Genomic DNA, 22230 nt, shown 5'->3' on the forward strand with positions numbered 1-22230 from the left:
TCAAACGAAGCAGAGATCTTGAAAATGGTAGGAGCAACAAAACGCGAGCGTGATAACGTGCTTGATGCCGAAACAGTTTAAAGTTTCCATTAGCCTACACGTTTCCACAAAATAAACAATTGTAAGGTTGGTTATTATATGCTTGATGTGTTAGCACTTCATTTCAGCACTTGTTTTATAATTTAAAAATACCAATAGCCTAAATGACTCTTTCATGTGGTTTAGTAGAAAAACATAGTTTCTCCAGCATATTCTGGCACCAACAACATTATGATATAAATCGTTTGTTCATTGTTCATATTCAATTGCTTCAGATAATTTAGTGCAAGAGATGTCTTGTGATTCAGAGGGCACTTCCAGGAAGTTTACGCTTTGGCGCCACCAATATATTGTTGGCAACAGCTAACAAATAATAAAAATAAAAACGTGGTTGCAAATTCAAGTTGCCAGGTCTTCATTTTTCCTGGAGTCAACAACAGCTTTATTAACTTTCACGTTTAACAATACTATAATGTGTTTTAATATTTTGTCAGGAGCAGTCATGTTGCGTCGAAATCTCTCCTCAATTTCTTGAAGCGAGATTTCACAAAACGATTGCTACTTTTACTTTCAACGATCCGGCAAATCGCTTTTTCTTCTCCCGCGTTGCATAGAACAATACTGCAGGCACAATAATTGTTGTGAAAACTCCATTATGACGTCACTACTTAAACTTTGACTGGGCAATATGACGCGTTGAAGTGAAATAGGCAACAAAGCTTTAGAATGCGGCGATGTGTTATATCAACGTGAGGAGATGCAATTTAGCAGAAGAACTTGGTTTGTTTTGATGAAGGAAGACAAAGGCCATGACTTAATCCTTTGCTAAAGGGATTATGACGTCACTCGATTCACTTCGACTGTTCAAGCATGGCGGTTGTGCGCAATACACAATTACGTGGAGAGCCGAAAGCACAATGTTTATGTGAACAGCGCTAAGATGAATTTTCGCTTCTTGCATCGAAAATATAAAAAAATCGAATTCAATTGAGATATTACGGCCGAAAGGAGTTTTAGAAATAATCAAAATGAAACTATAGGAATGACTTACTACAATGTTTATGAAAACCTGGTAAGTGAATGTCTTTTATTCATTGAACCTGAAATAATTGTGTAAAGTCGTTTTTGTCACTAGGCTACGTTTACTCAATTTAAAGAAAGTTATAAAACTCAATGACCAATGGAAAACTTTCATATGAAATATTCTCGTGACAAATTTAGTGCCAGTGCTCTTAGATGAGTGCTAAGAACATATCAGCAAAGTAGCAGAGCTTGTGATGCCCCACAACATGTGTAGGGTTTTACTCAATCTTTGATTTTGCTGCTCCGGCGGTGTTTGCCTGACTGCTTGAATGTGTTCGTATTTTTATGTCGTGTGGATAGGTTTGTGATGGTTGTAGAGTATTTGCAAATGTAGCTTTCATTGCAGTCAGCTGAATAATAATAATATGTTTTATTTTGCGCCCATTGCGACAACATATAGACTACAGTAGCCTACACTGCGACCTACATACGCAACACAACAGACGACTGGAATCCCAAAATAAACTTTAAACGTTGGTTGTCATTTGTAACAGTCGAAAATGTCTGTAACAAGTGCTGAAGCTTTTTAATATGATGGATGAAACCCCTGTCATTACATTCGATTTACATTTTGCAGGTCGCAAATTTAAGTCAAGTTGTTGGCAAAAATGCAAGCGATTGTATCAGTGAACTTATGTCAACTATTATTATCTAACACAACACAGTTCAAGTCATGTCGAGAACAAAGAAAGAAAAGAAAAAAACATCGTGAAGTCTAAGCACTCGTTTGATTGTTTAAAAAAGAATCTGAAAAAAGTTGTTCTTGGTGAGTACGGATAAATGTTTCTACTACGACTAAATGATTATGTCATAACTATGCCATTTTGCTCTTTTGATTAATGTATGATGTAATTGTGAAGAGTATTGAGTAATGTATGAAAATGTTTTAGTGGTGTACTCGCATTGATGTGAACAACGAACATGGTGGTTAGTAGGCTATGTCGGCATTTATATACTGATTTAACACTTCTTTTTTTACTTTCATGATTAGACATGGTGATGGCGCACGACAAAGCTGCTGCCGTGCAGCAAATTGATGGAGAGTTTCAGAGTGATTTCGAAATTGGAAAGACAGGCAATTGGTGGCCGAAAAGGGCAAAAACTAACTTTTGGTGAGCTTGTTATATGTTTGAAAGACAACAGCGAATGTGTTGCTTTAGTTGTTGAATAACTACTGTACACGCAATTAGAATGTATTGGAACTTGATTATTGCTCTGCGTGGCGCAGAATCGAATGATAAGTTTTTTGTCACGCACGTTGGAGAGAGGGATATTACATTGATATTGCAGATTGTCAATTAACTTCGTATTATCCTGGACGACAACTGATCAAAATCCTACACTGTTGCCAAACAGCCCTCTTGAATTAAATATTTTTGTTTCATTTGCAGGAATTCAGAATGATAAAGATACACAAGAAAAAGCTGCTGATGTGCAATGAATCTCCATCTATCAATACGATTTGATGTGGCTTGTTTCTAATAAATGTGAAAATATACGAAGCTCGGCTGTTACTTTGCTTTGTCACAAAGGGTAGTGTTGCTTATAAATCCGTGTTGCTGCTGTTCTTTCGCCCAAGGATTAGCTAGGTTCAACAATAAACTTTTGGTGATGAGCGAGGTTTAGGTACAGAGACGTTTGGCAAATGTAGATGCCAATGCTGTTCAGATGTTTTATGCACCAGCTTGCTTCGCATGTCCGACCTTGGTCAAAGCGCGGGCATCACAATAGTCAATAGGTCAGAAGTAGCATCATGATGCATAAAAGTCAACCAGAATTTAGGCGCCAGATGAAGCAAAATGGTGTACAAGCCATCTTGCCAACGTTGGCCAGACACAGATGCCAACGTTGGCAAGATGAAGCAAAATGGTGCATAAAACATTTTGCCAACGTTGGCAAGATACAGAAGCCAACGTTGGCTAGATGCAGAAGTCGACGTTGGCTAAATGCAGAAGCCAGCGTTGGCAAGATGCAGACGCCAACGCTGGCCAGATGCATCCAAATGGTGCATAAAACATTTTGCCAATGTTGGCAAGATGCAGAAGCCAACGTTGGCAAGATGCAGAAGCCAGCGTTGGCAAGATGCATAATCCAATGTTGGCAAGATGCAGAAGCCAACGGCGGCAAGATGCAGACGCCAACGCTGGCCAGATGCATCCAAATGGTGCATAAAACATCTTGCCAACGTTGGCGTCTGCATCTTGCCAATGTTGCGGCCAACTTTTTGCCAATGTTGCCCCAACAATCAGTGTTTACTGGGTAGACCATAACGGTTTTTATATGACGTTTGATTTGGTGAACCATTGTCGGGCCGCAACTTTCCAAAAAGTACCATTAAAAAATCCCCTTTGCGAAACAAAAAAAACGCAAATCATAGTTGAATTTAGTCATCCGTTTTTCATCGGCTGACTTGGCGCAGAGGGTTAGGGCGGTGATAGGCTAGTGATTTCATTGACGTGGGTTTGATTCCCACCACTGCTATTGCTCTTTTTTCTTCTGCAATTGCCAAACAAACTTCAAAGGGGATTTTTTAATGGTACCTTTTGGAAAGTTGCTGTCGGGAACAGTCCTTTCGTTCAGTGGTCCGGTGCAATGCGTGCAGTAGGCTATAGGCCTAGTGCTGTGCCGGCGGTAGTTACGCCCATAGGCTAAGTAAATTCAAAGTTTTTCTGATAATAAATAACTTAATTGTAATACTCAGTCAAAAAATACTTTTAGTTCAAAATGTAGCCTACGTTACGTCTAAAATGAGCGATTGTATGATCAAAACGTTCAAAAACTTTGCTTCACTAGGCCTACTACGATTCTAGTTCTTGAAATGGTTTGTTTTCAACGTCACGCTTCATTGGTTGGCTGCGGGAAAGGTTTATTTCAGAAACATTAGGAAATAAATTTAGGTTAAAGTAAAAGAAATGAAAACTTATATGACGAAACAGTAAAAGAAAGGAAAACTTGTATGACGAAATAATGGATCGCTACAGTAGCATATAGGCTATCTGTTACTCAATCTGCACTGGGTTACGTACAACTGAGTAACTCAGTGCAGATTGTAATTAATTTCAGTCATTTATTATTAACATTTTAAGAATATCTGTTGTTTTGTTTAAATGAATTAAGTTATTTTCCTGACGAGGGCAGAAAGTTTACAATAAACTTTCGACCTTGCAAAACAATGCACTGAGATGTATAGCCAACTGTGACTACTATACAAAACTTTCCCCCAAATATAAAGAGTTTGATATACTCAAGATAGAGGATATTCATCGACTAGAACTAGGAAAATTTATGTTTAAAATCCACCATAATGTATTACCAAATCATTTTGAAAACATGTTCACAAAATCTAAAGACATTCACAAGTATTCAGCCAGAAATGCTAAGAAATAGTCTATATATATTCAGCAAATAAATTCCAATTCTGGGAAAAAATGCATTAAATAATGCATAAAATTGCCGAAGTCACTGATCGCAGTTTCCGCAAACATTTTAAAAGAGTAAGGGTTGATCAAAGTTTCCGCAAACATTTTAAAAGGTAGACACTTTAACGTAGGACAGTTTTCCTCACGAATCAGCTGATTTCAGTCATGTGACTCACGCCATTATGATTGTTGGCGCCGAAAATGCGTTGGTATTGACTTCCCGCTAAAAACGTCAGACAACTAGTCAACTGTATCTATCTGTGTATTCTGTGAATCTAAGACATGGCAATTGGCAAGCACAATGGCTCAAGCAAGAATTCTTGAAAAAGTAAGTGGGCTTGCTATTGTTAACTTAATTTGCTTGAACAAGTAAGTGGGCTTGCTATTGTTAACTTAATTTGCTTGAACAAGTAAGTGGGCTTGCTGTTGAGTGTTGTAAGTTAACTTAATTTGTAGATTTACTTGTGTCCTGGGGTAGCCTTTGTAGGTTTAGGGGTAGCCTTTGTACCACCTTGCGTTTTGTCTAGTGCTTTGACTAGAGGTTTGCTTACTTTTCTTTCATTCACTCGGACCTAGTGGCACGGTGGCATACGGTAGTTTGTCATCGCGCAGTACAGTAGATCTGTTGTTTTTGTTTAATTGCTTTGCGTGGAAGCATACCGCACCATTCTGTTGTACGCTCTATTGTTGTAAGAGTTAAAAAGGTATTTCATTGTAAATTACAGTGTTTGACTTTTAGTCTCGTATTTTGCTTCAATTAAGCTGTTGTACAAATGACTCACTATTTCCTTTGATCAAGTGTAGCCAGTGGCGAACGCATGGGGGCATTGGGCTTTGCCTCCCAGGGTCCGTTTGTGATTCTGCAAAAGTCGGTTGTTACCGTACATCATTTTATGTGTTGCATTTTGCAACGTCTGCATTGCAATGTTATTTTGTGCAGTGGTTTACAAGTGAAGCGGATACTCTTGAAGCTATCAAAGAGTTTGGACGGAAAAGTGGAGGGAAATTTATGCACAAACATTTTAATGAACTTCGTAAGTAGGCTTTTTGCTCCACTTCAGTTTTGTAAGAACAACTTTCTATGATACCGGTACCTAGACTCCAGCCTTTTTCAGCAGATGTTCCTGCCCTTGAGTGTGTGCTAACTCTATTACTGGAATTGCTTACGTGATTACTGACTCACTGTTTCAGTGAACAATGGGAAAAGTCAAGAGGAGATACATTATCTTGGTTGATTGTGTGTTGTTTGCTGTCAACTTAGCTGAAGATGGATGCAACCTAGTTCGTACCCTGAAAAGATCAAGAGAAAAAATTTAAAAAAGCGGAAGTCGCTGATCGCAGTTTCCACAAACCTTTTAAATTTTTCCCCCTGAAAAAATCAAGAGAAAGATAGCACAAAGCCGAAGTCGCTGATCGCAGTTTCCGCGAACATGTTTCCGCTAACCCTAACCATAGACTAATCTATGCTCTAACCCTCGCTGATCGCAGTTTTTGCAAACATTTTTCCGTAGTTTCCGCTAACCCTTACCATAGAGTAATCTATGCTCTAACCCTCGCTGATCGCAGTTTCTGTAAACATTTTTCCGCAGTTTCCGCTAACCTTTACCCTAACTCTAACCATAAAGTAATGATTACTCAGTAATCTATGCTCTAACCCTAACCCTCGCTGATCGCAGTTTCCGCAAACATTTTTCCGCTAACCGCAGTTTCCGCTAACCTTTACCCTAACTCTAACCATCGAGTAATCTATGCTCTAACCCTCGCTGATCGCAGTTTCCGCAAACATTTTCCCGCAGTTTCTGCTTACCCTAACTCTAACCATCGAGTAATCTATGCTCTCTAACCCTCGCTGATCCCAGTTTCTGCAAATATTTTTCCGCGGTTTCCGTTAACCCTAACTCTCGAGGTTGTTTGCGGAAACTCCGATCAGCGACTTCGTGCTTTGTGCTATTAAACTGCGATCATCGACCTCGGCTTTTTTTAATTTTTTTTCTCGATCTTTTCAGGGTACGAACTAGGTTGCACCCACTGAAGATGGCCTAGCAAATGGAAGTTGATTTTTAACTGTATAGGCTAACACTAAACTGACTTGCATGAAAATGATTTATTTGTATTAGCTTTGGCAAAATGTCGAAACATTTTCTGGGATTCCACAAAAACACCATAATGTCATTATTCAAAGAGCTGACTTTGTCTCATCAGCGAAAGTTGGGTCTGTAAGTAGCCAAGTCTGTTGTTTTCTTTTGAATTTAAGTACACATGAGCACCTAATTGTATATAAAATCTTCACTGTTCATGCTTTATTAAGAAAGAACATGTTTTACTTTATACAGCCTTGTATTAACATGAGAAACATTTTGATATTGTCATCATACTGTTTTTACACTGTCTGACTAGTTTTGAGATTGCTAAGCCTTCTACTTCTTTGCACCAAGAAGTTTTGGTAGTACAGAAAAGTGGGGACACTTTAGATGGCGTTGCTTTCAACAGAATGTTTGTTTGTTTGAATAACGTCCGCCCTGTTAGCTTAGTGGTAACACGCCCAACTCAAGATCAAGCAGCGCTGGTTTGGTTTTCTTGAGCAACACATTTCAGGACTGCTATCCATTCAGCGGCACGACTAATTTTCCAGCAACAACAATCCAAAAAGTTCACTCTGCCTATGTTGGTAACTGCCCCTGCGTCAGAAGCCTCTGCAAGAATGAAAAACTACTAGAAATAACCTATCAAAGGCTTTGTCAGTCTGAGGATAAGCAATCAAAAACCAGCCAACCAAACCAAAATTGTGCAAAGGCGGCGCTTCTATTTTCTACCTTTTTTATGCAATAACTTTGGAATACAATATAAGTTTAATAAAAGTTTATTTACACTTCCTTTAATTCTTGTATGTAGCAGTTAAATTTAGAAAATGTCTTCAAAGTGTTCCCATCTTCCCCTATGTTGTCATTATTGTGAAACATCAATCTAAAGTAGGCCAAATTGTACAGTATTAACTTTCTTATTCCTGTCTGCATTTCAGGAATGCACTGGAAAAATTAGCAAGTATACAACAATTCACCTATCAAAAGTGGTTAAGTTTCCTGACTTTCAAGTAAGTTTCATTGTTTGTATTTGTCGGGGAATGTGAATTATTGTTTTGTTGAAAAAACATCCATACAAGACATAACGGTGAGGTTTCACTACGGATTGCTCTGCGTGAATGAAAATGAATGCAAGTTTCATACAGTTTGGTGAAATGTTGTGCTGCAGCTTTCTCTTTATTTGGCAGGTGTCAAGTGAGGTTCTTTCAGAAGATGCGAAATTGAAGATACAACCTGTTCTTCGTGCACGTTGTGCTGACACCAATTCTTTTCAGATGACTAAGAAGATGAGTATTGAGTCAAGTTCCCTGCAGTTGACAAGGTCTTACAGTAGTAGCGTACTTACAATACGTACCAGCTCAACAATTCTTTTTTCTCTAGCCTACTATAAATGTGTTACTTACACTTATGGTTAACCTTTGCAATGACAAGTGTAACTCTAAAAGTTTCAAAGACAATTGAAATTGTATTCATAGTTACAAGATGCATGACAAAAAGAGAACAGTGTTGGTGAAACCTTCCAACACAATGAAGAAGAAGATGGTGAAGACATCACTCAAAATTTTGATGTAAAGGTGAGTAAATTTGTTATCGTCGAAAAGGTCCAACTTGTATTGTTCCAGATATTGTGATCATCCAATGAAGTGATTGCCACTCATGTATCCTACAACGCAGCAAACACCGGATTGCCTTTTCAGACTTGTAAATAAAAGGTCTGCAAATAGTGGGTTGCAACCTAAACTTTGGTCACGCAACTTTCAGCTTTGGGTTGCAAAACAATTTAAACTAGCAACGAATAAAACTATTGTACCTGTAAAGGTGTTTGCTATACTTTGTTGTTATTGCATTGCTATCCAAGGAGGATATACAACTAGTTTTTAGGATTGTACCAAAAGTGTTTGTAGACTCCTGTTCTATATACTATCAATACATTGTTTGCAGTGGTTTTCTTCATGGGAATGTGCGACTAAAAGTGTTGAAGAATTTGAAAAAGAAACAACAACAAAATTTATAAAGGGAAAGAAAAACAAAGCTGGTAATGTGATGCAGTAAGCTTTTGGCTTCGGCTTCAAGTGGCACAAATGTATTGCTTATATGAGATAAGTGTGCTGTATCATAATCTCTGCATATATGTCCATTGTTCATGTATTAGGTGGTTTAAAGAGCAGACTGCAGTGGGACGAAACATCAGGAGTTCCTTTTGTCATTGCATGCACTCACTACTGGGGATGTCAGCATGGTAGAGTTGACAATAAAGCAAGAAATGAAAAGTAGAGACTCACACAACCACATGTCAGTTAGTTAAAAAAAGTGAAATTAAAGATATAGCGTACATCGATACTTTATTGCATGGGTCACCAGACTATCTTTCATCAAGAGGAGCATAAGTAGTAGGGTGGGTCACGAAACGGACTTTTTCACCAAATCGAAAAGCAGTTAAATTTTTTCTCGTATTTTATTTGCAGATTGTTTAGTGCTTCTGTGCGATTTCCATAGAGAGTAAGCTTGGGAAAGATGGACTAGAAGAAGCGACAGTGGTGTTGGTGACAACAAACCAGCTGTAATGGGTCATTTGCGCGAATTGGCTAAAGCCGCTTCTGAGCAGTCCTTCACAGATGCACGAAATGATTTCAAAACCAGCAAGTGCTGGATGAATAACCCCAAGCTTCAAAGATACATTGAAAATGCTTGGCTTCCAGAAAGACAAGTTCGTTGAATGAGTAACTCAATGCAAGCATTCACAGCATTAATTTTGCAACGTTCACTGCTGGATACAATTGCAATGTACTGAGCTAAAAATATTTGCAGCGTTGGGTGTGGTTTTATCGAGCCAACAAGTGGAGCGTAACCTTCCACACAAACAATGGAGTGGAACGCCAAAACAGAACACTGAAGGAGTCATACATTCGAACACGGAGGGATAAATCTTTGTCAGCTCTTGTAGCGATAATTCGTAAAGAATTCCTTCCTGACAACAAGCGTCGGTGAGTGAGAATTACCATGCTGTGTTATTGTGGTACAACTGCAATTACAGTACGGTACTACCATTTATTGTAAGCCTTGAAGGGTTAGAATGCTAGATATTAAATTCCAAGAATGCCTAAACTGTCATGTCATTTTCGAATGAACGTGCACAACTGCACATACCGTCCTAAACAATAACCATAATGACATTATTAAGGCTGACCGTACTTTTGCGGGGCTACTTTTGTAGTCCGACCTATAAGATGTTGCTTTTGAGCACTGTTTGCTTGCTTTGCAGGTACGAACAACAAAATCTTTTCTTCGGAATTCTATCGTCAGTACAGCTCCTCCATTCCAGAGTATTTGTACAATAGACCAAAAGAGGTGATCGGTAACTTTCTGAGAAGAATTGCTTCATCGGATGAAATTCCATACACCTCCATTTCTCAAGTTGGAGATGCATTTCTTGTAAGAAGTGCTTCGTCGGAATTAATCTATCGCGTAACGTTTGGTGGAGAAAGTACCACCCCCAACTGTTTCTGCGATTATTTCCAGAAGCATCTTCTTCCGTGCAAGCACATGTTTGCGGTTATTCAACACGTTGCCCATGTGTCTTGGGAGACTTTTCCTACTTGGTACGCAAATTCCCCTTTCATTGTTCTCGACCCGTGCGTAGTTGACAGCTTAGCAGTTAGGCCTGGGCGTGAGCGCCCACCAGACTCTGCTGAAGTGTGTGACTCAAGTTGTTTTGCGTCTGACACTCACATGGAACAGATTCTTCAAGACGTATCCGGCCCAAGCAATATTTTAAGCAACGCAAGACTGAACACCATAAAGGAAATGCGGACTGTTGTCAATGAAATGTTCAATGTGGTGTATAATGTGGAAGAAGACGCAGACGTGACAAATGCACTTGGTCAATTGTCCACGATGAGAGATAAGATTGCATCACGTTGCAATTCTGATGCAGCCTGCAAGATTAACAATTCCGAAAGGATGTGAAGAAATTTCTTAAAGTTGTGCGGAAGCGCAAACCTGGCATTGCGTTTGCACGTGATCCATTGCCTAAGCCAGGGGTCGGCAACCTTTCTTCAGTCGCGGGCCAAAACAAAACTGCGCAGATGTCAACGGGCCGTACAAGTTTTCCATTTGCACTTCCGTTTTCTTTACTTTTCATAATATTGGTAAAATTGGCGTTCTTATCAGAGTATCTCCATATTTAGCTACTATAGGCTTATATAGATTAATATAAAGAAAAATAGTAACAATTGGTAACGAAAAACACCAAGTACTTTATTTATTGACAGCACAACATTAATGTGATATTTGATGTTGTTTCCTGCTAGAAAGTTTCTGAAGGTCAGGTGATAGGTTGGATGAGGCAAGAATCATAACATCTTGCAAGTGGTCATCAGTAAGTTGTGTTCTCAACTTGCCGTTAAATATACGGTTAATTGACTTACTAACGCAACTCATGTAGCCTGCAACTAGCATGCAGTAAATAGGCTAATATAACCGGACTTCAAGGTGAAACTGCCAAGTACCTTGATGCTACCTTCTGCAAGCTTAAGCTAAATTTTGCCCCAAACCTAGTTTACTATAACAAAGCGACCCGTGATCGATAGGTCGCGGGTACAAAGGCGCTTTGTGATAACTTCCTATGCTTGGTGGATTCTAACAAGTAGCAAATTCTTCAAAGACAAGAATCACTTGTTGAAAAAAACGGAAAAATGGAACTGGGAGTAAATTATAACTCTAAAAAATAAAGTAATTTAAAAGTCTGGACCGGCTGTCACTAAAAAGGCCAATTCCTGCTTCCTAAGCTACACATATTTCTAAATTATCAACCTTCAAACAAACTAATTCTTAAAACTTCAAATCTATCAAACTATCTGTCAGGCCTGCAACGTCGCTCTCTCTAAAATGCAGTTCGCAGAGAAAGAATATCAAGGAAATTCAAAATGGCGACAATGCCCTAACTAAGCATTGTTGCGGCATAAGTACACAGGCTACGTGATTACAAGTGAGCGTTACGGATAAATATGGAAAAGTAAAAATTGCGAAAGTTTTACATAACATTTAGTAATCTTAATTCTGTTATGTAAAACCAAATGGCAGCATAAAATAATGGGATGTTCGTTTTGGCCCGCCAACTACAATTTGCAAAAATGCTGCGGGCCGGATCCGGCCCGCGGGCCGTAGGTTGCCGACCCCTGGCCTAAGCGAACAAAACCTAATGCATACGCGCATCGTCATGGGGAGAAAGCAGATATGATGAAGTCTTCGTGTGCAGTGTCTTCCTTAGATGAAATGAGGAAGCAAACCTTTTAAGTGCTTATCATTTGCATTGTCATCATTTTCCGCTGTAAGCCTTTTGGAATTTTCAATTAAGCTGTGTATAGCAGTGGAGATGCTCTGTATAGAACAGGCTTGCTTGTTCTTTCTTTCAACCCAGGCGACAATGAGCGACTGGCAACCGTGAAACCCCCCTTTTTAGGGCTAATATACGTGTTTGTTACCGCAGGGGACCTGGAGCCAAACTTATACTTATATGAACAGTGCATGCATGCAATGTGTCAGTGAAGGTGGATTGTGTAAATATCTACCATTATCAATCGTCATATTAAATATCCATCTACCATATATCTACTGCAATTTCAATACAGTCCTGCTATTAACTCTGCTCAAATCTCGTGAGTTAAAATCATTAGGATTAGATAGCAATAATAGTAGCTTAGGTAATATGTTTCTGGTAAGATTTTGAAAATTTTTCGACTGCTTCTAACCAACCAAATCAGTTGTTGAAAATTTAGTTGTGTGGCCGTCGACCGCCACTGCATGTTGGCATAAACACGTATAACCATTATGCGTGTCCCTCGTAAGCAGCTAAGCACAATAAAGAAAGACAAGATCTACTGATTATGAAAATATGCTCAGACTCGCAAAACCATCAGTAGTTTTTCATAGCTTTGATGTGTTTGCCCAATCTAGGGTTTGCACGTTGTGGAGTGTAGACAACCACCAGTCTTCTGCTTTTTAAGGCTAGACTGAGCTATTCAAGATTGATTAAATCAGGGAATCACCTAGCTTGTATGCTCACATTACTTTTAAGCACTGAGAGAGTTAGATCCAGTGAAATTTCAGATAGGCTACACAACCAAGGGCGTAGTCAGCAGGGGCAATTGCTCCCCCGAAATATTTTTATACATACGACTGACCAACCGACTATTAAGCTATTGGCCTATAGATATTGATAGACTGTCAGGTCTCGTGATGATGCAAATAAACATAACAGCAGTCCCAAGAGAACCCGAAGCCTACACCTCAGACCTAATGTGAACATTAGATAGCGTACGTAGGCTACTGTGCTGTATTTTGTGCGAAAGGTATTCATTCACAAACTGAAGTCTACCATTGCACCAACCACTAGCCTATATTTACTCTTACAAATGTGTTTTATGTAATTTAAATAAACGTTTTACCCTCTGTATTCTGATTCTGAGAGTACCGAAAGTACTCTCAGAATGCCCAATTTTGGGATATTTTTTCAAAACTTTGTGGAAAAGCCCCCCACAAACTAAAAGGGTGTCACCTTCGGCGATAGGCTACGCCGTCGGTTCACTTACAGGTGCAATAGCTAATACTCATTTTCCCCCCTCCCAAAATTTTGTGCTGGCTGCGACCCTGTACACAACCAAATGCTGCAACTTTGTTTTTTTGAAGATTTAGTAAATTCCGAGGATTTTCGCGTGGCGTGGCAGGCCGATTCTTTAAAGCCTCTGACCTGGCTATGTTTATTGTGTTCTTTTCGCTGTGTCAATTATTTTGTACTCGTGCGTTGTTGATCAAAATTAAATAGTTTATCACCTTGTTATTTTAACCAACGAGATATAACACATATGTGTTATATCTCGTTGTTTTAACTGTGCAATAATGCCGTAAAAGCTCAGCCTGATGGTTTACACTTCAAAATTTGCTTTCGATTGTTACGCATTTTAGCACCTACAATCATAATGTGCATGGGTAACAATGACTGCGTTCACCTGGTCCACAAGGAAATTTTTCATCGGTTAAAATGTCAGCCATTTGGTACATGTTAATACTCAGAAGACACTTCTTTCTTTTTTTGCCGCTGGATACCTACTTTTTTTTATGTCCCTTTTTTGTATTAACTTTAATTGCAGAAAAAATGTTGGCAACACGATTTGTGAATCAGCTGATTCGTGAGGAAAACTATCCTACGTTAAAGTGTCTACCATTTTAAAAGGGTTAGGGTGTTTCCACAAACAAACAAATTAAATATGCTGGAGCAACCTTGTGGAATAATATCCCAAAGCAAATCACAAGGTTGTCGTTTTCTTCTTTCAAAAAGGAATATAAAAAACAACTCATTTCAAATTACTAAAGCTGATTTTTGGCATTATTTACATTGTTGGCATTGATAAACAGATTTAGGCTACTAGTTACTGACCCATTTAAGTGTCATTCTATGATTATATTGTTGCTTTAGGCTGCTGTTGTTGATAACTATTTTTTTCCTTTTTTGTTGATTGTTGATTGTTGTTGTTTTTCTTTCTGTTTTTTTTTCTGTACTATTAATCCAAATATATATTGCATCCAGTAAAACATCCCATGTGGGGGCACCTTGACTTAGATAACCGCATGGTTTTTTCGGTACCTCCATGGTGTAGTTTCCATTTAAAAAAAGCTATTTGTTATATCTCTTGATGTGTACATTGAAAATGAATGTGGAGCTATGCTGAAATAAACTTGATTGATTGATTGATTATGTACTGTAGTTATCTTTTTATTTTAAGTATGGTTTTTGATTTATGCTATTCAACCCTATCAAGTTGCTATCAATTATCTGTCTATGGTATTTAAGAATTGTCTCTCTCCCAAATTTATACTATTTTGGATAAGCCTTCGATTCGGGACTTTACTACAAAGTCCCGGCCTTCGATAGAGAAAAATGGCGAAATTTTAATGGGGTTAGGAAATTTTCGGAGCTGTTGTTTGGAAATTTGTTATGTGTCATCTGGCAACATCAATCCGATTATTTTTGTTCACCAGTCACAAGATAGAAATTTAGAAAATCACAAGGTATTTAGAAAATGATTTCATCAGTATTTTGGTACTGTAGTAATGAATTGAATTAGAGCCATATATAGTTTATGTTATTGCCACAACATCCCAAACTTTTAACGTTTTTTTAGCTGTCCACTTTTTGATAATTAAGTCTCAATAAGTTAAAGTAGCATAACTGCTTTCATTATTAGCTAATTTTAGGCTAGTGAATTCTTCTGTATATTATTGAGTTAGTTAGAGGCACCGGGCAGTTTTTGTTTTTTTCCTGTTGATAAATTTAACATTAAACCATTACAGTATATTTTGTTAAGATGTAGCTTAATTTCTAAAGAGGACATCATGTGATGTCGAAAAAGTTGTACGTAAATTGTTTCAATTTCCTTTTCTCTTTCAAAGCAAAAGACGAGATGAGAAGAAAAAAGTCGCTACCGTATATAAGTTCTAAATTTAACAATCATATTTAACTCGGTCAGCAAGGTTGCCATCTGGTATATTTATATACCAAATTTCACAAATCTGGTATATTTTTTTTATGTTTGGTAGTCGAAATTTTCGTTTGGTATATTGGTATATATTTGGTATATTTTGTAGCATTTGGTAGGTGATTTTATGAGTTTGGTATATTTTATAATATTGTGTCAATTGACTAGTATTTTTTTCAATGTACAAATTTGGAGTGTGTTAACCAATAAAAACTTGTTTCTTCTTTAAAAAAGTTAAGTTGAAACACTAAAATGGATGTACCGTACCATTTGAGATTTAGCCTAATGACCATAAAGACCTACGTAAAGGTTTTCTAAAGCATGAGTGTCATTGGACTGGAGTTGCCTAACTGTAATGTTTTACAACGTATTGTTGTCTCAAGGTATTAAAGAATTCTTCTCAGTGAGCAACATTGCAAGTGTTGTTGACTTATGACTTTTACTGTGCTGTTATGATGGAATGTAAATTTTGGTTTCAAAATGTTGAACAGTGTTGTTAATTAATGTGTGACTAAAACTTTATTTATGTTTACTAATACCCTTATTGTGTTATATCGTATGTAATTATTGAATCATAATTACTTAATTCTTTTTATTACCCTGACGTTGATACTTTGACAAAGTGAAAAATTTCCTAAATTTTCGGAGCAAGTCTATTAGGCGCAAACAGTGGCGTAGACAAGGGGGGGGGGGGCTTACAACTCCCCTTTGGCACGCGTATGATGCCACAATATTGAGAATGATGCTTTCAATCTCTATGTCTCTAAGACAAAGTTGCCTTTAGAATTGTAAACGAAACTGCATTAAAAGAGCAAGTTTTGCCTATACAAAACATTTAAATATCTCCGCCAGGAATTAGCAACAAGAAAACATAGAGACTTAGCTTTATTACCAAAAAATTCCGAAAAAAACATGATCTTATACTTTTGCTATGCCACCGGACAGCACCATTTTACAGGAATATTTATACCCACATTTTTGTTAAAAATAATCTAAGAATGCACCAAATTTAAAGTAATTTTTCAAAATTTTCTGGGGGAGGTCCATACCCCCTGTCGCTGGGTCGCCCGCCAGCTGTCAAAACCCCCCTTTCAAAATTCCTGGCTACGCCACTGGGCGAAGACAATTAGCTGCCTGCCAGATAGGTGCGCACACTGTGGCGTCTGGACATTTAGTGTGGCACGCGGTCATTTTGGTGCTATTCGGAGTAAAGTCTGTTTTGTTGGGTTCTTGATGATTGCATGGTGGGTTTTATGCATTAGCCACATGAGCGTAGTCTCGTCTGCATCACAGGAACCAATACTCCAGCAACGTTTAGTTTTTTTGTTTTCTGAAACTTGATTAAATATTAAAATGCGAAATCGCTGTGGTAATCAATTCATCTTCGAGTCATATATATTAAAATTGGCCCAAACTAAAACGTTCTTTGCCCAAGTTAAAAATTAAACATAATTCAGCTAGTTGATGTGAGCAAAACGTAATTTTTGTGAAAACTTTTGTTTTTCAGATCTTTTTGGTATAAACTTGGTATAACTTTTTAAGTTTGGTATATATTTGGTATATTTTTTTTTACTATTTGGTATATATTGCTCTGCAGAATCTGGCAACCCTGTAGACGGTCAGTGGCGCGTAAGATAGTTCTTGGGCTGGTGTTCCAGAAAGAATGAGTTCGATACTACTCGGAAGCGTTCTTTTTTTAAAACTAAATTTTGACCCGAAGTGACTCAATCAATCAATCATTTTATTTTTCACCATTAACGCGTCCGGGACCCAGTGGCATAGCTAGGGGGCGGACCGTCTTGGACGGCACGTCTGGGGGGGGGGGTGGTGCAACCTAATTCAAACCATGAACAATTCGTACCGTCAGTTCGTACCTTGAAAAGATCGAGAGAAAAAATTAAAAAAGCCAAGGTTGCTGATCGAAGTTTCCGCAAGGTTAGGGTATCGGAGTATCGGTTAGCTATCGGTATTCGCAAACAAACAAACTGAAAAGATCGAGAGAAAAAAATAAAACATCACTGATCGCAGTTTCCGTTTCTCGTAGGTTTGGGGGGTTTGGTTTTTGGGGGTTTGGGGTTAGGGGTTTTAATTAGGCTACGGTTTTAATTAGGCTAAAAAAAAATTCAAAAAAATCACCGAATAGGGCTCTCACCGAAAAAGGCTCTCACCGAATCGGACTCACCGAATAGTAGCAGACCCCCAAATGACTGCCAGTCAAACGGGAGCGCAGCTTAGTTGCCGTCAGGCCGCACTGGAAAAGCATTGCTCGGAAGTCGGAAGTTGCTGACAGGCCTCGAAATTCGTTTTTTTTGATGGCGGAATAAACGTCTATCTCGAGCAGCAGATCAGCTATCTCGGCGGACAAATTATGTCTCACGGCAGACACACGAGTTTTAACGTCGATCGTCATGCTTAATCACTTTATTTCGATAATTCCTCGCCATTTGAGAACCATAGCTGCGGTTTGGAAGGCTTTTTAAAACTTCAGCGAAGTCACTCTGAAAGGCTTTCATCAGACCAACGACGTGCGCTTGAAGAGTCAAAGCGCCCTGTAGCTGCTTAATACGCAGCATGGCTGCTTAACTTCCACCGAACGAGGTAGTGTGGCTTCTTGTGTCACAATGCTCTGGGCACGAGTGGGAAACTCCCACACTAACGCTACCATTTTCTGCTGTGCAAAGTTTCACTAGGCTTCTTTCTTTAGGTTTATTTTTGCGTGTCATGTGAGCGAAATTGTCGAAGAGCAAGTAGGTTCATCGCCCTCATGCTCACTTTCAAAATTTTCCCTGGGCCTTTTCTTTCTTACAGTAATACCAAAACTTAACAAATTTTGCTGCATCTTGCTGTAATAGCCTACTGGTATCATCTAATTTTGTAACCAACCTTGCCATCAATATTACTCGGAGATCAATGCCAGACATTGTGACGTAAAATTTCAACTAAGTTGCGCGTGATTAGTGTAAAAGTACCAGTACTCCCATCGATTATTAGCGAAGAATTCACTTTTGTTACGCTGATTCAATATCATACATCATTGAAGCAACGTAAAAATCGAAAGTTTTCCTGCTTTAATAAAAGCTAAGGAATACAGTATTATCATTTTCTAGATACGCGCTAGAATGCGTGGGAAATTATATTCTCGCAACAATTGTTCGTGCTATGCAATGACGATTTGTATCGCTAGTTCCTGTGTTATTTTTTGGGGGACAAATATGACCGATCTAGATGGTACTTCCCGCGGACATCACATGCTGTGACGGCGGACATGTCCGCCGTAAATTTTGAGGCTTGTGCTGATGTGGCAGGTATGCAGAGATATTTCAGAGCCAACTCCTTTAGCAGGGGTATCTGCTCAATGTTGTTACGCCACCAGTTAAACTATCACAGAGTCGCATGCGCACTTGGATTGAAAAAAGCATTGCACGATTGTGCATGTGTACAAAGCATGAAGAAAATTGCACGCTTAGTTTCTTTGATTGCTCATGCAAGCGAGTGACGTAGGGATGCATGCGCTGTGCGCGCACAATGCATGCAAAATGTTTTTGAAAGTGCGGATGGTGTCAATGCAATGAAAAAAGTGAGCACACCACACTTTTTTTCAGTTCACTGTCTCAAGCTGACAGCTTGCAAAGTTGCAAGACTTATGCATATCTTTAAAACCGAATCTTATTACCCGGTTTTATTGCCATTTTAGATTCGGATAATTGAGGATCCGAATCCTTTTGGATTCGGTATTCTGAAATGCCCATCCCTAGGCAGACTATTGCTGGAACTTGTTGAGAAACTGCCCAAAAGTTTCTCACAAGCGAAAATCTTACAAGAGAAATTTTTTCGGGGCAAATTTAGTTAATAGTTTTAATCTTATCAGGCCTCGAAATATCCGGCAGTCATGGCGGACATGACCTCCGGAATGACCTTGAATGTCTGCCGAAGCCGGCTCATTGGTCGGTCATAAATGACCGCCGCAAAATTCTTGACAAAAATAGAGCTAATGCAGCAAAAATATGTTTTAAATTTGAATTGTAACAATTGTTTGTTTAACGCGAACAAATACGGAGCTGAAGCAATAATAGTAGGGATGTGCCGATTACAGAATTTTTGCCGATGCCGATTCTTTGGTTAAATGATTAAAGTTGCTTTTAGTTGGCGCTCTACAAGTGGTTGCGATTTTGTTACAAGTTGCTGCCTTTGAAATGTCTAAAAGCGTTCACTTTGTCGCCTGCTCTAGACAGCGTGATTTTTTACGGTAGTTCTTCGCTTCTTGCGCGCTACAAAGTGGTGATAGACACGCGTTTTATTTGTTGCGGAAATCAGTGAAAAGAGAAAAATCGCCATTGCTCACAGAGTGCAAAATAAACGTAGCTTAATGCAGTGTGCAACATATTATCTTGTGCGGTTTGCAGTATTTTTCTCGCAGAATTCAAGAAGGTGCCTGAAACAAGAAGATAAAAAGACTAGAGTGTAAAAGAAAATGAGCGCAGCGGTATTGAATATACAAAAACCTTTAAAAAAGTAACACACCAGCCTTGCATTCAAAGTGCATCAATAGGCGAAAAAAGAAAAACATCTTGTGAAGAAATTAGTATTGTTTTCGAACGCAGAGTTGCAGCCAATCTTGTTGCTTAGCAAACACGTGAAGATTACCGGGTAGCTGGTTTGATTACGTTTGCGCAATCACACGATTGTTTGTTGAACGCATTAAGCGTAACTAATAGGCCAATACTTGGAAGTTACTTCTCTCTGCTTAGTAAATTAACAGTAAGCAACTTTCAGTGACTACGAATTTTACAACGATTAAACAATAATTACAAAGAACATTTCCGCTTTTTAATATTCAAAATTAAAGGCACGTAAATTAAAATGCAATATTATCAACTTTTCTCCAGTTGCTGGAGTAAGTCTGTTCCGTTGAGGCGTAAAAATATTGCCACCTGTGCTAAAAATTCGTTCGCTTTCGATCGACGATGGTGGTGACGAAAGCAATTTATTTGCAATTTTGCTCAGCTCAGGAAACATAGTATTGTTTGGTTTCCACCAAATCATTTCTCTTCTTGCTGCGCTAAAAATGTCTGCATTAAGGTATATTCTACAGATCAAAGAAAACTCCCTAATTTTGCCGAATGCCGACTAGAGCTGGGACAGCATTTGGCTGTAACATAGTCCGTTTCATGAGTTGAACAAACAATCAAGTGATTATTGCGCAAACGAGGTAATGTTTTTTCACGTGTTTACTAAGTGACAAGATTAATTCACTGCAATTCAGCGTCTGAAAAGATATAACTTGCAACTTCACACGTTGTTTTCCATTGACGCCCTTTGTTTTTTTTCTAAAAGCGTTTTGAATCTTTCAGACAGTTGTTCTCATTTTCTTTGCAGTTTATACCCCCTCGCTTTTTCTCTTAACTTGCTTTTAGCGCCTCGCATACTGCAAGCTAATAACTATTACGTAATAATTCATTTCTCCTTTAACTTCTAACCGTTGTGTAATCATTCAACTTTTATATTTTATCTAGTCTGACTTTCTCTTTGAACGTTTTTCGTCATTTCAAAGAAAGAAAGTATTTTGATCTCGTGCCTACTAAACAAGAGTTTACAAAATGGCGGACAATCGTCATAATTTAGAGTTTTAGACTACCGTTCTCCGAATGCTAGTTGACGCTGATGCGGTTGTTCAAAGAAGCCGTTCTTTGATCGGTATTTCCATGCGCTTGCGCTACTTTTGATTAGGAAACTTTGATAAAGGATCGGAAAGAATCGGCAATTTTTTCCGATACCGATTTCGATTCTCCAAAAATTGCCGATACCTGCCGATTCCGATGCCGATTAATCGGCTCATCCTTAAATAATAGTACAGGCAATTGCTTTAAAGATCACATTAAAGTGGCCTGGTTAACGAGCTGATGTCAAAAGTAGCCATTTTTACATCATTTCAATGCCTTGCAATGTTGCCTTGAAATAAAGTTGTCTGAACTTTTCGGCAGGATATATTGTATTCTAATTTTAACAATGCGGATTATTGCGTTACATTGATCGTTTGTTAAAAAGAAACGTCACAGAGAAGCAAGTCTCAGCTGGGTTCCGCACGTGCTTAGGCGAATGTGGCGACCTTATTTACGCTGATTTCAATTGTGTTTATTGCGTCATTACATGACTGTCATTAACACACTGATTTATTTGCAAGCAAACTGCTCCAGTATACTTCAGGGTCGGTTAATTAAGCCATCAACCATTGCAGAGTTATTCTGTTGTAGAAAATCTTCTTCTACAAACACGACTACTGTAGTGTGATTTTGTGCAAAATCTACATGCAAAAAATATGTCCGGTTGAGATATTAAATGTCCGCTGAAAGGGCCAGTCTGGTAGGACATGCTTGACCGCCGGAAAAAAGTACAAATTTCGAGGTCTGCTTATTGTATTTCATACCATTATTTTCAATTTACAATGAAAAAGATAATGTGGTTCTTTTTATCTAAATTTTATAGTATACAAGGTTGATTGACTGATTTAATGCAACAGTTTTTAGTGTTTTATGTACTTACACTACTGTACGGTATATGATTGTGTTTTTTGTGTATATGACATCGGTAACATCAAGTTTTCAAGTATGACAAATCTAATATAAAATCCCTAAAAATCTCGTGATGTTGCTGTATTTAAACTTAAAACTGTCTTTGTTGTTCACAACTGACCATTAAATTGCATTTCTGAAATATCTAATATGGTTAAACTGTTTCTTTGATTTTGCGCATAAGGCTCAAATATGGGATTTTGGTCAAAATGACCCTATGCGATATCTCCAAACCTAGAGCCAATTCGGGAAAACTAAGGCCATATTCGGAATCAGCGCCCTTCAAAACCCCCAAAAACACTCTAACTATGTCTGTCAAAAAAATTGTGTTGACCAGTGTAATCGATTAGGCTGAAAATGGGCAACTTTTAGAAATCGCTTTCATAGTTAGAAGGGATTTCTAGCCGCCTGTTTACATACCTTACGTCTGTAAAATTCGATTTCGATGTAGTCATGCAGACATAAAAAAAGATTGTAAGGAATGGCTGGCCTAACCGAAATGTAT

At 38.4% G+C, this 22230-nt stretch overlaps 1 protein-coding gene and 1 long non-coding RNA gene across 2 annotated transcripts; both read left to right on the top strand.

The window, feature by feature from the left end:
• The first annotated feature begins 950 nt into the window (after nt 1-950).
• On the top strand, nt 951-2235 carry LOC145768718 (uncharacterized). The gene is made up of 3 exons (XR_014288970.1): nt 951-1111; nt 1700-1888; nt 2114-2235. It is a non-coding gene; the product is annotated as an uncharacterized LOC145768718 (long non-coding RNA).
• A 2607-nt stretch (nt 2236-4842) lies between these two features.
• LOC145764454 (uncharacterized) lies at nt 4843-8194 on the top strand. The gene is made up of 6 exons (XM_082576070.1): nt 4843-4910; nt 5341-5575; nt 6659-6757; nt 7561-7632; nt 7810-7943; nt 8098-8194. The coding sequence occupies exons 1-6, from the start codon at nt 4843-4845 to the stop codon at nt 8192-8194; spliced, it is 705 nt and encodes a 234-aa protein (XP_082432196.1).
• The last annotated feature ends 14036 nt before the right edge of the window (nt 8195-22230 follow it).

Source organism: Aplidium turbinatum, chromosome 1, assembly GCF_918807975.1.
Source record: "Aplidium turbinatum chromosome 1, kaAplTurb1.1, whole genome shotgun sequence".
NCBI lineage: Eukaryota > Metazoa > Chordata > Ascidiacea > Aplousobranchia > Polyclinidae > Aplidium > Aplidium turbinatum.

Bases quoted from the DNA above. Each gene is read 5' to 3' on its own strand.
- LOC145764454 (XM_082576070.1), top strand. From the start codon at position 4,843: ATGGCTCAAGCAAGAATTCTTGAAAAAGTAAGTGGGCTTGCTATTGTT. The intron at 4,911-5,340 runs GTAAGTGGGCTT...CCTTTGATCAAG, and splicing joins AACTTAATTTGCTTGAACAA to TGTAGCCAGTGGCGAACGCA. The intron at 7,944-8,097 runs GTCTTACAGTAG...TTGTATTCATAG, and splicing joins AGTTCCCTGCAGTTGACAAG to TTACAAGATGCATGACAAAA.